Source organism: Cyprinodon variegatus, unplaced genomic scaffold (genome assembly GCF_000732505.1).
Source record: "Cyprinodon variegatus isolate N-32 unplaced genomic scaffold, C_variegatus-1.0 Scaffold144, whole genome shotgun sequence".
Taxonomy (NCBI): Eukaryota; Metazoa; Chordata; class Actinopteri; order Cyprinodontiformes; family Cyprinodontidae; genus Cyprinodon; species Cyprinodon variegatus.
Genome location: NW_015150597.1, coordinates 1271014 through 1285036, shown reverse-complemented (window position 1 = coordinate 1285036; position 14023 = coordinate 1271014). Strand labels below are relative to the sequence as shown.

Below are 14023 nucleotides of genomic sequence, written 5' to 3'. Positions count from 1 at the left end.
TTAAAAGCTAGGAATCTTTTTGTCTGAGTTTAGCTTAAAGCTTTTGCATCTGGTTCAATTCATTTATTCTTCAGAGTTTTCATGAAAAAATAAAAAATAAAAAACACACAGGAAGACAGATGGTGGTGCAAAATGTTATACCCAGTCGATAAATCCACGGCATAAAAGATTAGGATGTCTGACGTTATGGATTGCATTATTTTCAAAAGCTGTCTTATCAAAAACGTCTGGGTTAAATGCTGTTTCCATCATCTATAGGCATATCCAAATGATTGATCATCAAAACGTGTTCCCAGGCTTTTCTGAGACTTTCCAGTTTATGTAATAGTATGCTTCAACACAATATTTCAGAGGGATTTATTGTGATTTCTCAATTATTTTGACAGCTTCACTTAAACATGTCTACTTCAGCTTCCAACTGTAGACATACGTTAAGGAGGCAGGGTCCTCTGCCAAGCTTTAAAAAGTAAAAGAAAGGCTTCTTTGATGGTTTTCTATTTTTTATTATTGCTATTTATTCAATACAGCTGATATTATTTTCCATATGCTGTTTTCAGGTTTCTGGAATGTTAATGTTTTCTTTATGACTCTTTCCCATATAAGAGTATGTTAAGAAATAAGAGATTTCCATGCAGTAATTAGCTGACTCTGTGATTCTTATTGGCTAATGTTCAGCATATATTAGCCTTAGTTTTTTAGGTCCTTGTGTCAGAAGAGTAAATAACTTAACTTATTAGGAAATAAATTTATGTGAAATTTCATCTATAGAGATTTTTTTATTAAAGCTGCTGAGGTTTTATTAGAAAATATTACAACAAATACAGCAGACATAAAAAGGATAAAGTTGTAAAATACTTTAGAGGAAGAGATAACTATATTTCTTACTGAACATTGGCTAATCTATTACCACAAATTAAGGAAAGTATGCCACCTCAAACTTACCACCACATACATGATGGCCTACCTAAAATCATATTATAAACATAGAAGGCATTAATCATGGAAGCAGCCAGACCTTAGAGGAACTTCAGAGATTTTTTTTTCTTTATTAGTATTGCTATTTGCAGTTTGCCACCAGTAATATAATGGATAAAGAAGTTAGAGTATTTTTTTGTAATCAGATTGGACCAAAATAAAATGTTGCTACTGTATGTCCATAACAATTTACATGACAGGTTTTAGTTGTGACAAAATGTCAAAGGCATTCTTTTATTATTTTCATTTTCACACAGTGAATGTCTAACAATTATTTAGTTGGATATGTTTTAAACAAGTCCAGTTCTGCACAAAAAAGCTTTGTCTCTAAAAGTGTTTGCATACCCATATTCACTATGAAGTATTTTCTAGCATAGGGCCAAACTCTGCAGCACTCTTAGATTCGTCAAATGCATTTAAATGATATTACTTTCTATTTGATGTAACAAAAAGTACTGTATAATTGCAACTTGAAAATAATCCTCAATAAAAATGACCGTTTCTAGAAAATAAAAACGGTTCTTTTAAAGCCCACCTACTTGAATCAGGACATATTACTCTGGCTCTTCATATTTCCACAATTAAAGAGCCACCCCTCCCAGAGCCACTCTAACAGCTGGCCATTAATCAGGTCTCGCGCTCGATTTCTCTTCCACCACAGGTTATGATTTTCACATTACGCTGCTCTCCCTAACCGCCTTCCAACAAGAAAATGACCCTCTCTCCACCACAGCACAAATGAGAGAGAGAAGGCAACATCCTCTCTGCTTGCATAAACTGTCCACATGTACGACTGGCTTAAAGTAAGGTTTCATGCGTACTTAAACATTTGTGAGTTTATGCTTAACCCCCCTGCCTGAAAATCTTTCAGCTATTATCCTGTTCTAATTACACTTTCCTCCTGAAACAGTGGATCACAGGGCACCATTGACTGCTTTTAATCCGCCACCAAATTTTAATTAACACAGACGTGACCCCCGTCTACGATACATCCCGCAGAACGTCAGGATCACAATAACTCATAAATCACAGTCACAGATTTCATTCCCCCCTGCTTTCCTGCTTTGATGAATTTCCAGATGGGGGCTGGTGACTGTTAATGTCGACAGAAATGCGAGGGACAGACGGAGAGGGAAAGTGTTTTGGAGAAATAGATGGATCGAAAAAGGCTGTAAGAAGATGAACAGCGAGGTTAAATTCTGGGAAATTTATAAAGTGTGTCTTTATGAGGATGAGAGAGAGAAAGAAATGGCAGTAGCTCTCATATGCTGTCAAACTTTGGGAGATTTGTTACCGGGGAGAGGATTATGGAGGCTGTGAAATGGGGTTGAGTTAATATGCTGGCCATTGAAAAACATGATGTGGGTCCGCCAGCTTCAGTCTCCAAAAATCAAAAGGCTGAACAGGATAAAGTGGTGTTTTCAAGAATTAATTAACATCTCTATGTTTATTCAAGTATCTGCAATATTCTTTAATCAGTGCTTTTAAATCATGAACTTTTCAGAAATGATCATTACCTTAATTGAAATTAATGCATATGAGCCATCATTAAACCACAGCCTGCCACAAACAACTACTCAGTGTGCCTTTGTTTATGGGTGTTTGCTCAAAGTGTGCGTAACCGTGTGTGAGTTAGTGGATCAGAATGTGTGGATGTAGAGGTGGGCAGGGTGCCTGGGTTTGTTATTACTAAATCGCTCATCCATGCCACTAATTAAGATGCATAGCATCCCCCTATGAACGTCAGTGTCGCTAATTATCAAACAATGTACTGCTCACCAGATATGAAAACTGGCAGCCTCTGTAGTCATGTTACCAACCTATTACTGCTACAATTACCAAGTGCCTGTCATTGTACTTGTTAGTCATCTGCACTCATTTTTTCCTCACTAGTGTTTATTATTTCTCACTTTGCATTTTTTCTTGTTTTTAAAGGTTATGGCTTTGTGGATTTTGACAGCCCAGCTGCAGCACAGAAGGCTGTGTCATCTCTAAAAGCCACTGGGGTGCAAGCCCAAATGGCCAAGGTAAGGAGGGTTTCTCACTATTTGCTGTATAGGCATGGGTCGACACGATGTTCTCACATTTTATCTGTGAGTAAACTGTTGTTGTTTAATTGTATTACACAAGCAAGAATGAACACCAAGATCTAACTGATGTTACTCGAAATTTATAAAAACAAGTCTTCTTACTGTGGCTACAAGTATACATACACACCCACATGTTATGTCCAGCTATCCATACGCGGACTTTGCATTCATTTCTATGGCCTAACCAAGAATCTTACCCTAAACCTAACCATTACCAACAATGTGGCATGTTCCCAGAATATTAACCTCATTACAAGATACTAGAAGATACATGGCTATACAATACACATGTATACATATTTATACATTATTAATATATTGATGGTTCAGATTTAAAAGATTGACTGCAAAAAAAAAAAAACTTAGAATAAACATCTGATAAACTTAGGACCCTTTTTTTAATGTTTCTTGATTCATAGCTGCAGAATGATATACCTGCAGTTTCAGAACTGTAAATTCAGTTAAATACCAGTATTGTTTCATTTAATTGTTTTTTATATTTTGGTGTTTAAAGTTTTACAAGTCTGTCAAATTTAGAGAACAACACTTATCTCTGTTGAGTGTTGTGGTTTTGGCTAAGGATCTTTGGTGTAATTAGATTTTGAAAGAACTACAAGCCCATGAACCAACTTTATAAGCAACCAATCTGGAAACAATTTGGTGGCAACCCACCTCCCCCATTAGGCGGTGAAGAATTCTGATCATTTGTTATCTATAGTATTAATGGAGCTTAGCTTTAACTATGGGAAACATGGCAAAGAATGATCAAAATGTAATCTTATCTGCTCAGGTAAAACTCCCCCCTGCTTGCTTTAAGTCTGTTGCATACTGTACTCTGCAGGAACCTATTTTTCTTGTACTGGAGGTACAACAAGAAAAAAGTTTATTTTGCCTTAGAGTATTTAATGTTTGCAGAAAGTTAGGTTGCTGAAATGATAGAATGCCCTGTCCACTGTAACCTATGTCACACCTGTAAAAACAAATACAGCAACGCAATGACAGAGGGGGCAGTTTTTGGATTTATGGAGGTAGAGTAAGAGAGTCAAATGCTGTATACATCTTGAAAGAAATATAGATATTTTCACATTTTCTAGCCATTTCTGAAAACATATAATGTTACAATGTACTGTGCAAATTTCTGCATGCAAATAAAGGGTAGAATACCAGAGAAAACTTAAGTTATTCCAATGTTTTCCCTGGTAATTCAGGGAGAGCAGTTTTAACTGTACACTTTGATGGAAAATGTAAGCAATTTTAAAACACACCTTTTCTTACATTGATTCCTAACCAACCAACCTATTCCATTTATGATACTTAAGTCATCTTGTCAGACTTTTATTTCACGCTAAAGCTTTATTTTGTACATTTAACACAAGTAATAGTTTTGGATGAACCTGACAAGCTCCCACAAACATTCTGCTTTAAACCATAAACACATTTTTACTGGATGTAATTTCCCAGAACATGTTTCACTTAATGACAAACTTTAACTTGGTTAATGTAAGCCATTCGCTGCTTTCAAGTGTTTTTTCCGTGACACATTTAAAGGTGACTGTGAAGTATATACATATGTTTATCTTCCTGACACCGCCTGAAAGGACAAGATGAGTATCTATGAGAATGCAGTCTGTTTCAGGAATGTGATGTGAGCCGTATGCTGAGTTGTACGTCTGTCATTCTGTAAATCTGAGTGGAACTGCTGTATTTTATGGCACGCAGGTCTGCCTGTGGGTGAGCTGGAACTTCTCTCAGTGAACTTTGACCACCTCCTGTTTTCTGTGCTGTGCCTTATTAAAGCGTTAAAGTAGAAGCAGATGAGAGAGTTTTTTTCCTGCTCAATAAAGGCCATATTGGCTAACATAGAACTAATAGTAGAAACTTGGCACATTCGTTTTATTCACTGTTGTAAAATTTGATTTTGTTGATTTTAATTTTTGTTTCTATTGGTTAGAAGCCACTATTATCAAAATTGACATTAATGCTCAAAATAAATCACACTTTGCAATCAATTTCATTGAACCGAATTGCTTATATGAATGATATTTATAATGAGATCCACAGTTATTGGGATGTACCAGTATTTCCTTGTTAGTTTTCATTGTTGTCAAACTTAGCTTAGCATGAGCTGATTTCTGTTTTGCTCTGTAACTAATCAAATATTGGTAAGTGTCTGAATATCTAAGTAGGTGGGAAAAAATGTCAGCAGCATTGAAGCAATAAATATGGTGATGACTCTGAGGGATCACCATGAGTGATTTTCGCAGATGAGATGTAAGCATTTGCTCTGATCCCCAAAAATCCCCCCAAACCTGCCTCCACCCCCCTCTTGAAGCCAAAGAGCGGCTGATGAGATGGAGAATGGCGCCAGTGAAGATGACAGAACCGATGATAACGATGAAGGTGGCGATTATTTTGATCAAATGGGATGGGATCTGACAGGAGGAGATGATATCCAGCGTGGTGCTCAGGTGTGCCATTTCTCAAATGCACCATTTGGCCGTTTTCTCTCCCCAGCAGTGTCCTTCTTCCAATATTTATAAGAGGGCAGGCTCTCAGAATACAGATAGGATCTTTGTCCATCTCATTTTTAGGACCATACTTTGCATTGCTCACATTTTCTCTGTCAATATTTTCATCTAAGGGGCTTCTGTGTCCCAAAACAAAGAGGCTGACCTTTTTTGGAGAATCTTTATTTTGCACACATGCATCAGCGCATTCATGAAATCCTTTTCTATTAGCATTAATGTATAATAGTTGAGGTTTGAATGCTCCCTTGCACTGTTCACTCAAATGTTAAGGCCAGTATTCCTTTTCTGCTGCAACCCTGTGCCTTTATCACACTTGTGAGAGACATTAAGCAGTAGTTTACTTTTATAGACTCCCTCTGCATCTCTCCAATGTCTCTTTACCATGTATCACTACCATCACTCTACCAACTCCAGCTTCTAATACCTCCCACCTGTATTTTCACTTTTTTTTTTCTTTTGTTTGATGCAATTTTCCTGCACACATTAATACTCCTCTTTAGTTTCACATCCACCACAGGTTTTACTGCCAACCTTTAGTGCAACCTATTACCAGAGATAAATGTATGTGCTGATTTTGTATCTAAATGCCTGCATCTATATTTATTATTTTTTTTATTTTATATTTTTTTGAATAAATTAAGATTCAACAATGAATGGCAATTAAATATTTCCTGTTACATTAAGGAAAGGGAAATAAGCCCTGAGGGAAAAAAACTACTAATGCCACAGATAACTTCCATATAAAGAACTTTATCCTTGATTCTCTCAGTCCACTCATTCTATTTTTTCAGATATTACACCCAAAAAAAACAAAGTGATAAGTAAATATTAAGTTAGACAAAAAGGCTTTTAGCTCATTAAATAAAATTGTCACTGTAATTCTGTTTTGCCTTTTTCCCCTGCTTTGACAGGAGAAACTGTGATTTGATTACTATTAAAGGCCTATTATTAAGATACATTATTAAAAAAAATAGGCAATGGAGGCAAGAAGCCAATGAGAAAGAGAAACCATCATTTTATTATTTTTTTTTTTACTTCATTTACAAAGAAATAGCTCACTGTGTCTCTCCTCTAACTCCCCTCGGAATTTAAAATACCAAGGCAGCAGAGATGAAACATCGCCTTCCTTTTGTCTTGCTCTCTCCAGGGGCCGGTGACAGTAAGAGGGAGGAGGGCCATAATTAAGACACCTAAAGGACACTTCCCCCTGCACCACCCTACATGTCACTCACCTCCACACAAGCCACAGATAAGAGCAATTAGCATAGGTTAGGGAGGGTTTGTTGGTATTTGAATGGGCCGGTTTGCAGATGAACTGGGAAATGTATAGTGTGTAAGATTGTTAGTGTGCACAACTACACAGTACACTAAAATATGAATTTCAATTCAGTTTTTGCTATACTTAATGTGGATGTACAGATTTTTTCTTCTTTTTTTAAACATGATGTTCAATATGATCCATTTTTTGTTGTGATTAAAAGAAAGAAGAGCAGTTTTCCTGCTATTTTGTTAATTCTTATTTGGTTGTCTCTTGTATGCTGTCATTTAATAATGAAACAGTCTTATGGCTATTTAATAATAAACAAATAATAAATACTAAGGAATAAGCGTTTAAAGGATATGATTCACTTTTCAGTCTAATAATAACCATATGCATCTTAGGAACATACAAAGTACATAAGAACATAAAATAAATGGTAATAAAAAATAAATAGTGCACATACAGATCGCTTAAATTTGAACTGTGTATCAAATAACCTGGTTCCCTGTTGTTCTATCTGATATTCCATTGAAAAAATATTTAATTGAGATTATAACTTTTTTTTTCTTTTATAAGATCTCCTAGGGTTAAGAAAGATGATTATTTTCCTCATCATCTTTTGTCTGTGAGAGGGTTTATAAACAGAGCAAAGTCACCTATTTGTTTTCTCACAGCACGGACTCCATTCTCTGTGCCACTTTGTTCAGGTAGCTTTCCGAAGTGAGAGAACTGACACATCGAGCAGACAAAATGATAACAGGCAAACGCCGCATCAAGCTTCGCAGATGCAAACCTGTCAACCAGCCGCTCGCCTCACTCTCCACAGGCTGCCATTTTCCCCTTGAGCCAATCAGACTGAATTATGGGAAGGGCGCCCTCGATTGTGGTGTCTGTGTCGGAGAGGTAATTCCGCCTGACAGCTGCTTGCTTTCAGACAACAGCCAGTCTTTATGGAAATCATCCCTCCCTATTCTCGCTGCAGTCGGGTTCTGCTGATAACAGCCCGGGTGAAAACAAAGCAGTCCCTTTTCTACTTTATTTTTTTTTTCCGCCACATTTTTCAGCGTGTACAGCTGAGAATTAGCAAAGCAAGGCTAATATCCCATGGAGATTTTTTGTTTTCAATATGAACTCTGACTAGAAACCATGTGATACTTGTAAAGATGAAAGAGTATGAATGTAAATGAGTTAGTTTCTTCATGCAAAATCTGGTTTTCCTCAGATTATTTATTAATGGTGTGTTGGATATTTATTTCTTGTAGCCTGGGGAAAAGGGAATATCTGAAAAGTATTAAATGTATTTGGAAGACTTTTCAAAATATTATACCTAAATTGTGGCCCCAGCAGTGGTCTGCAAAGTGGGCAACCAATAGACAAATATAAAATATAAAGTTACATTTAAAAATCATTGCTTTATATCATATCTTTGCAGTCTGTTTTGACAGATAAAATAAGTAATAGATGATCATTTTATAATGGTTTACTATGGGGATAGGGCAATATTTATGTATAGTTCAAATGTTTCTTGTAGTTAGCTTTGCAAATGTACATAAAACTTTTTTCATTCTCTCCTACAAAAAGAAAATTGAAAGAGAACATCTGCAAGCAGCAGATTTCAAATATTTCGACAAATCATCAGTTTTATGAAGGTGTGGACCTCTGTACGTCTTTTGCAGTTTTGATCCACTTAAGAGTGCTAATTCCACCTTCCAGTAAGCTCTGGGAAGTGTCTGTGTCCTTGTTTAAGGAAAGCATCCACACAGCATAATGCTGCCATCACTGTGTTTCCCTTTCAGTATAGCGTGCTCAGGATAAACTGTTCCTATTTAGTCAGTTTACTGCTATATGTGATTTTGCCAGATGCTGTAGAAGATAATCAGTAGTACCAATTAATACTGTAGATATTAGAATGCTTCTTTTTTTTTTTACTGTGTTCTTGATGCAAATATTCTATAATTTACTAGCTGAATCACTGACTTATGTTTGAGTTCATCCCAGCGATAGCTAGGTTTAAAAATGGGCTAGGTTGAAATCTCTTATCTAAAGGATAACCATCAACTAGAAATATCAGTTCTATGTCTGTATACAGTAGATCCTAGTGTAAGCAGTATTAATGAAGTCTTTTATTTGTTAGGAGTATTTAGAGACGTAAGCACAGAAAGAGAAGCGCTACTTTCCACTCAATTTTAAGATAGTAAATATCAGAAGCATTGTTACCACGCACCTTTGAAGTAAAACTAGAATTTAGTGTGATAAAGCCTAGAAATCACTGACCTAGGGCTACAATATTGATTATTTTTAATCTGTTGATTATTTTTTTCAATTAATCGATAACTAATCATTTAACAAGAACTTAAATAAGAGTATTTACAAAATTTAAACAAAGTGAAATTAAACTTTTCCTCTACACCTCTGGATAGAGCATATTGACTGAAGGAAAAGGTTTTTTTTTATATTAAATGCAAAATATTTTTATTAATTATATTTTATAACAATTTGGTATAATTACTGCCCATCATTTTGGTGGCCTTAGGATCGCGCCTCTGCTATTCGTGGATGACGTGGTTCTATTGGTTTCATCATGGTGTGATCTTCAGCTCTCACTGGGGAGGTTCGCAGCCGGGATGAGGATCAGTACCTCCAAATTGATCTACGTTCCTACACTCATCTATGGTCATGAGCTTTTGGGTAATGACTGAAAGAATGAGATCCGAAATTAGTTTCTCCGTAGTTTGTTTGGGCTCCCTTAGAGATAGGGTGAGGAGCTCAGTCATCCGGGAAGAACTCAGAGTAGAGCTGCTGGTCCTCCACATCGAGAGGTGCCAGTTTAGGTGGGTTAGGCATCTGGTTGGGATGCCTCCTGGACGTCTCCTTGGTGAGGTGTTCCAGTCATGTCTGATCGGGAGGAGACCCCGGGGGAGACACAGGACACACTGGAGGGACTATGATGCCTGGGAACGCCTTGGGATTCCCCCCGGAGTGGTTGGGGAGATGGATGGATACTGCACTAAGTGGGTTGCTCTGTCTGCTAAAGGCATGTTTCAGAGTTGTTAACGATTAATCGATTACTTAATTAGTTTATGATTATTTTAATAATCAATTAATCGTTATTAATCCAATTAATTCTTTCAGCTCTACACTGGTCCATCAAATAGTAATTATCAGCAGAATATTTAACAGTATGAAACAAACCCCAAACAAACTTGAGTGATCCGTCCTGCTGTCTCTCTCTCTCATGAATTTTTACTTTTACTTCCTGTCCCTCGCTCCATCTCTTCTCCTGTCTGTTCCTTTCTCTCTCTTGGGAAAAATTTCCTGTCGATATCACATTTATATTCATGTGAAAAAGCACAAATCTCCCCCTGGGTGGTCTGCAGTCAGTCAGCAGTCCTCTTATTATCCTTTAAAGGTGACTCCTCTGACGTCTCAGCTCCGCTGATACACCGGACCACTTGGTGCGGCTCAACACAGGGTGACCTCTGGGCAGTAATCAAAGGGGCGTCTGACAGTGCTGTTACAGTTGGTTTCTGACAACAGCCAGCGTAGTAAAGCCCACAGCATGTGGTTATATGTGGAGAAAATGCGCTGGGAATACAGCATACTCTTTATACAGTGGGATAATTGGACAGACACTGAGGATTCAGGTGCTCACTCAGCAGCATCACGCACCTTTCCGAGCGATGTGTGCCACTTTGAATGTAATGTCAATTCCCCTCTGACATCTACCTCGGTTCTAGTTGGCAGAGCATATGGTGCCATTGAGATGATCAGCACTTTTCCTCTGAAGCTGCCATCAACATGGGCATCCTAATGATCATAGATTCACAAAACAGCTCACGCCTTCCATAATTTATGGTCCCCATAGTTAACTTATATGGCCTAGAACCTAAACAACACCCAGATAAGGCTCCTTACTCCTTAAGTATCGCATGCAAATATTTCACTTTAACTTTTAGCCCCTTACAAGCATTTTTGTTCCAAGGAGGAGAACGAGTTTCAGAAAAAATGCAACATAAACTTTCTACTATTTCCTTAGGTTAAAACTCTAAACGTTTGGTTTATAGTGGATTATTACAATGTTGAAAACACATCTAGCAGTTTAAAATCTTCTATGATTTACTTTGAGTTTAAGAATTTCAATATTGATACACTCAATGTCATTTGCTGCCTAGAAATTTTCTTGTTTTGCCAAAATATAACACTAAAAATAAATGTGTTCTATTAGCCTTTTCACATTTTTAAACTAGAGGTTTGGCCTATACATATTTGCAAACCAGCTCAAGCCCTCAAGGCTTATTATAGGTTCTCAATTGTTTGTAGGCATAGACCTTTATTGGGGCCCTTATTAGGTGTAATATCTAATTCAGAAAGTGTTGCACCGTTTCTAAATTAAAACCAAATCTGAAATTTTTGCAACTTCCCTGTTAAAATGTTAAAATATAACACTGGCTTATGTTATCACCATCATTTAATGTCATGGAAATTGGGTTCCAGCTTGCTTTGGGATTTAGCAAAATACCTTTTGTGTTATCTCATATGTTCAGAGAAACTTCTTGCTTATCCACTGTAACCCATACATGGTGGTCTTTCCTATAACTTCTTTTCATCAATGTATTTCCATTTGTAGTTTTCCATAAAGGCCATAATGTGGTTTGTATTACTGATAGTTATAGTGCAATTCGATTTTTCCACAGTTGTGAACATTTGTAGCTCCTCCAGAGTAACCACATACTGTAGGGTGTAATTCTGGGTAATTACACTTCCTGGCTGGCCTGTCAAATTATGCAGTTGTCCATGATTATATTGGTTCGCTGTCAAGTCATACTGTACTCTTTCTCTTTATAAGCAATTAATTGAACAGTGCTCTACTGTTAGTGATAGTGTTTTCTGACCTAACACAGCTTTAAACTTCTTTATAACTTTGTCTCTGACTTTTCTATTGGTTGATTCCTGATTTTCATTTTTCTAACTAATGTTCCATAAGAAAACATTTTGTATGCCCCACTGACTTCTATTAGTTCCTTTGATTCTGATGGACATGTGTTGCATGGTAATTTATTTAGAAGTATCTGAGTTCCTGGAATTCAAAGATTGCAAAATATTTCGGGAAAATGAAATGTGAGAACTCACTTTTTACAATATTGCAATAGTCTACCTTGGTCTGCTGCATCCAAGCAGTACAAAAATAATTGAAGTTTGTAGGTGTAATATGACAAAATGTAAAAGATTAGAGTTGAATAAAATACCTACATTGCTTAGTAAAATGATACTTAGACTATCTTTAGTGTCAGGCAGTATTTTCACTCCCCCAAAAATATAAAGTTAATTGCTAATTTCTGACTTTTTGTGCCAAAGTTAGCTCAGCAGTGGTTCTTCACACCACCTCCTCTCTGCTCCTGCTGCAGAAGTGATAGTTTTCAAGGGCAAAGCCAGTGAGAGTGAGACGGACCATCTGACAAGCGCTGGCTCCCAAGCACCTCTGCTGGCTTCCCCTGCCTCTGCTGTCTAATTATGCTTCAATCATACGCGGGAGCACTGCGTGTGGTAAATTATTTCGCAGAGCATCACGGAGACATGCCGAGCTGAGAGCGTGAGAGAAAGTGAGAAACGGAGACACAGCAAGTCGGAGTGTAGAAGAGATGAAGTGAAAAGAAAAGGTAGGAAAGATTGCAAGAAAAATGGAAGTTGAGAGGGGGACAAAAATTAGACCCTGCAGAAAGAGTGAGATCTAGACTTAGAGGGGAGCTAGAGCTTTTCCACCCATTATATCACCTCAGACAGCTGTACAGCAGGAGACAGGCCAACACTAATGAACAAAGTTACAAACTTATCACTTATCCAGCAGAGAGAGGCAAGTGAGAAAGTAAATTATAGGGTGGAAGGAGATAACTGGTAACAGACAGCATCGGCATAACTAATGCCCTGTGAATCAGTGGGGGTCTCCAGAACCTAATGACCAAGTGTTTTTATTTATCACATTACAGTATGGTTGAAACCCTCTGTTTTCAGAAAATAGCCATATATTCAAACTCTAAAGTATGTATTGACAATAACATTTACCCTCTTCCACCTACTCTGCTTTTACATGTTACAGTACCAGACTAATACACAACTGTGTTAATGGAAAAATAAATACATTGACTCAAGTACACTCCAGCAAAGCTTTTATTAAAGCACTGAAGGTTTAATGATATATGTTGTTCCCCCAGTGTTTAGGTGAATCAGAATAGTGCTTCTAACGCAAGAAGTCTGCCTGTAAATTTTAGTAGATAGTTAAGTTAGGTATTTCGAGGTGAAAACTCATTGAAAAAGTTACAACATACAGCAGATTGAAGGAAGCGCAAGAATTGTTTCAGTTGGTTATATCCTGCTGTTTTCGTGTAGTAAATTACTATGTGGTACATTTAGTGTGTCTTCTTGGTGTTGTCCAGTAGGATTCATGTTTGTTATAGAGTTAAATTACTGCTAAGGTGTTTTTTTTTGTTTTTTAGAATAGACTAGAATAAAATAGAAAAATCCCACAATGGGAAAATTGTTGTGTTTAAAGCAGTAAAAGATTAAAAATGGTTACACAAATATGGACCTTACGGTTTCAGTTCTTTACCTTCAGAGAAAAAGACATCAACTTTATTCTCCCCTCTAGTGTTCAATATGCAGAGCTCTCTTGCAAAGAACAAATAGAAAGTTTTGTACCTTTGAAGAAGACGTGGACCTGAGGGAGGCTTTTTTGCTTTTACTATCTGCCCTCTCAAATGCTATGTGATGCGTATCTGGCTGCAGTCAGGACCAGCATAGGCCTTGCTTTGGGTTAAGGATTCTCCTTTATCTTGATAAACATCCTATTGAATCTCACGGCTCAGTTCCAGCCAAGCGTTTTTAAGTCTACCACTACACCTCTTTTTGTTCCATAAACTGAAATTTTTTTAAAAAATTTTAAAACAACAAGTTATGATATGCTGAAAGAGACTTTCCTAATAAAGCTGGACAATCGTACCATGTCAAAGTCAGTGAGCTTTTTTTCATTGCCATCAGGAGGTCATGACAGTCTAAATATTTAATAAAGGCTGTGGTCTTAAACTATTGATGGGCTAGAACAGCTATTTCAATAAAATTTTTGTTTTCAATAAAATGCCTGTTTAAAGTTTTTTGTCCCTTTTTCTGTTTTCCAA

General features: G+C 37.0%; 1 protein-coding gene across 1 annotated transcript in view; it reads left to right on the top strand.

The window, feature by feature from the left end:
* Positions 1-14023, top strand: part of LOC107086181 (RNA-binding motif, single-stranded-interacting protein 3) — a 272957-nt gene that overhangs the window by 89215 nt on the left and 169719 nt on the right. The window contains exon 4 of the mRNA XM_015376965.1: positions 2911-3002. Within this exon, the coding sequence (XP_015232451.1) occupies positions 2911-3002 (92 nt within the window). The remainder of the gene's footprint in view (positions 1-2910; positions 3003-14023) is intronic.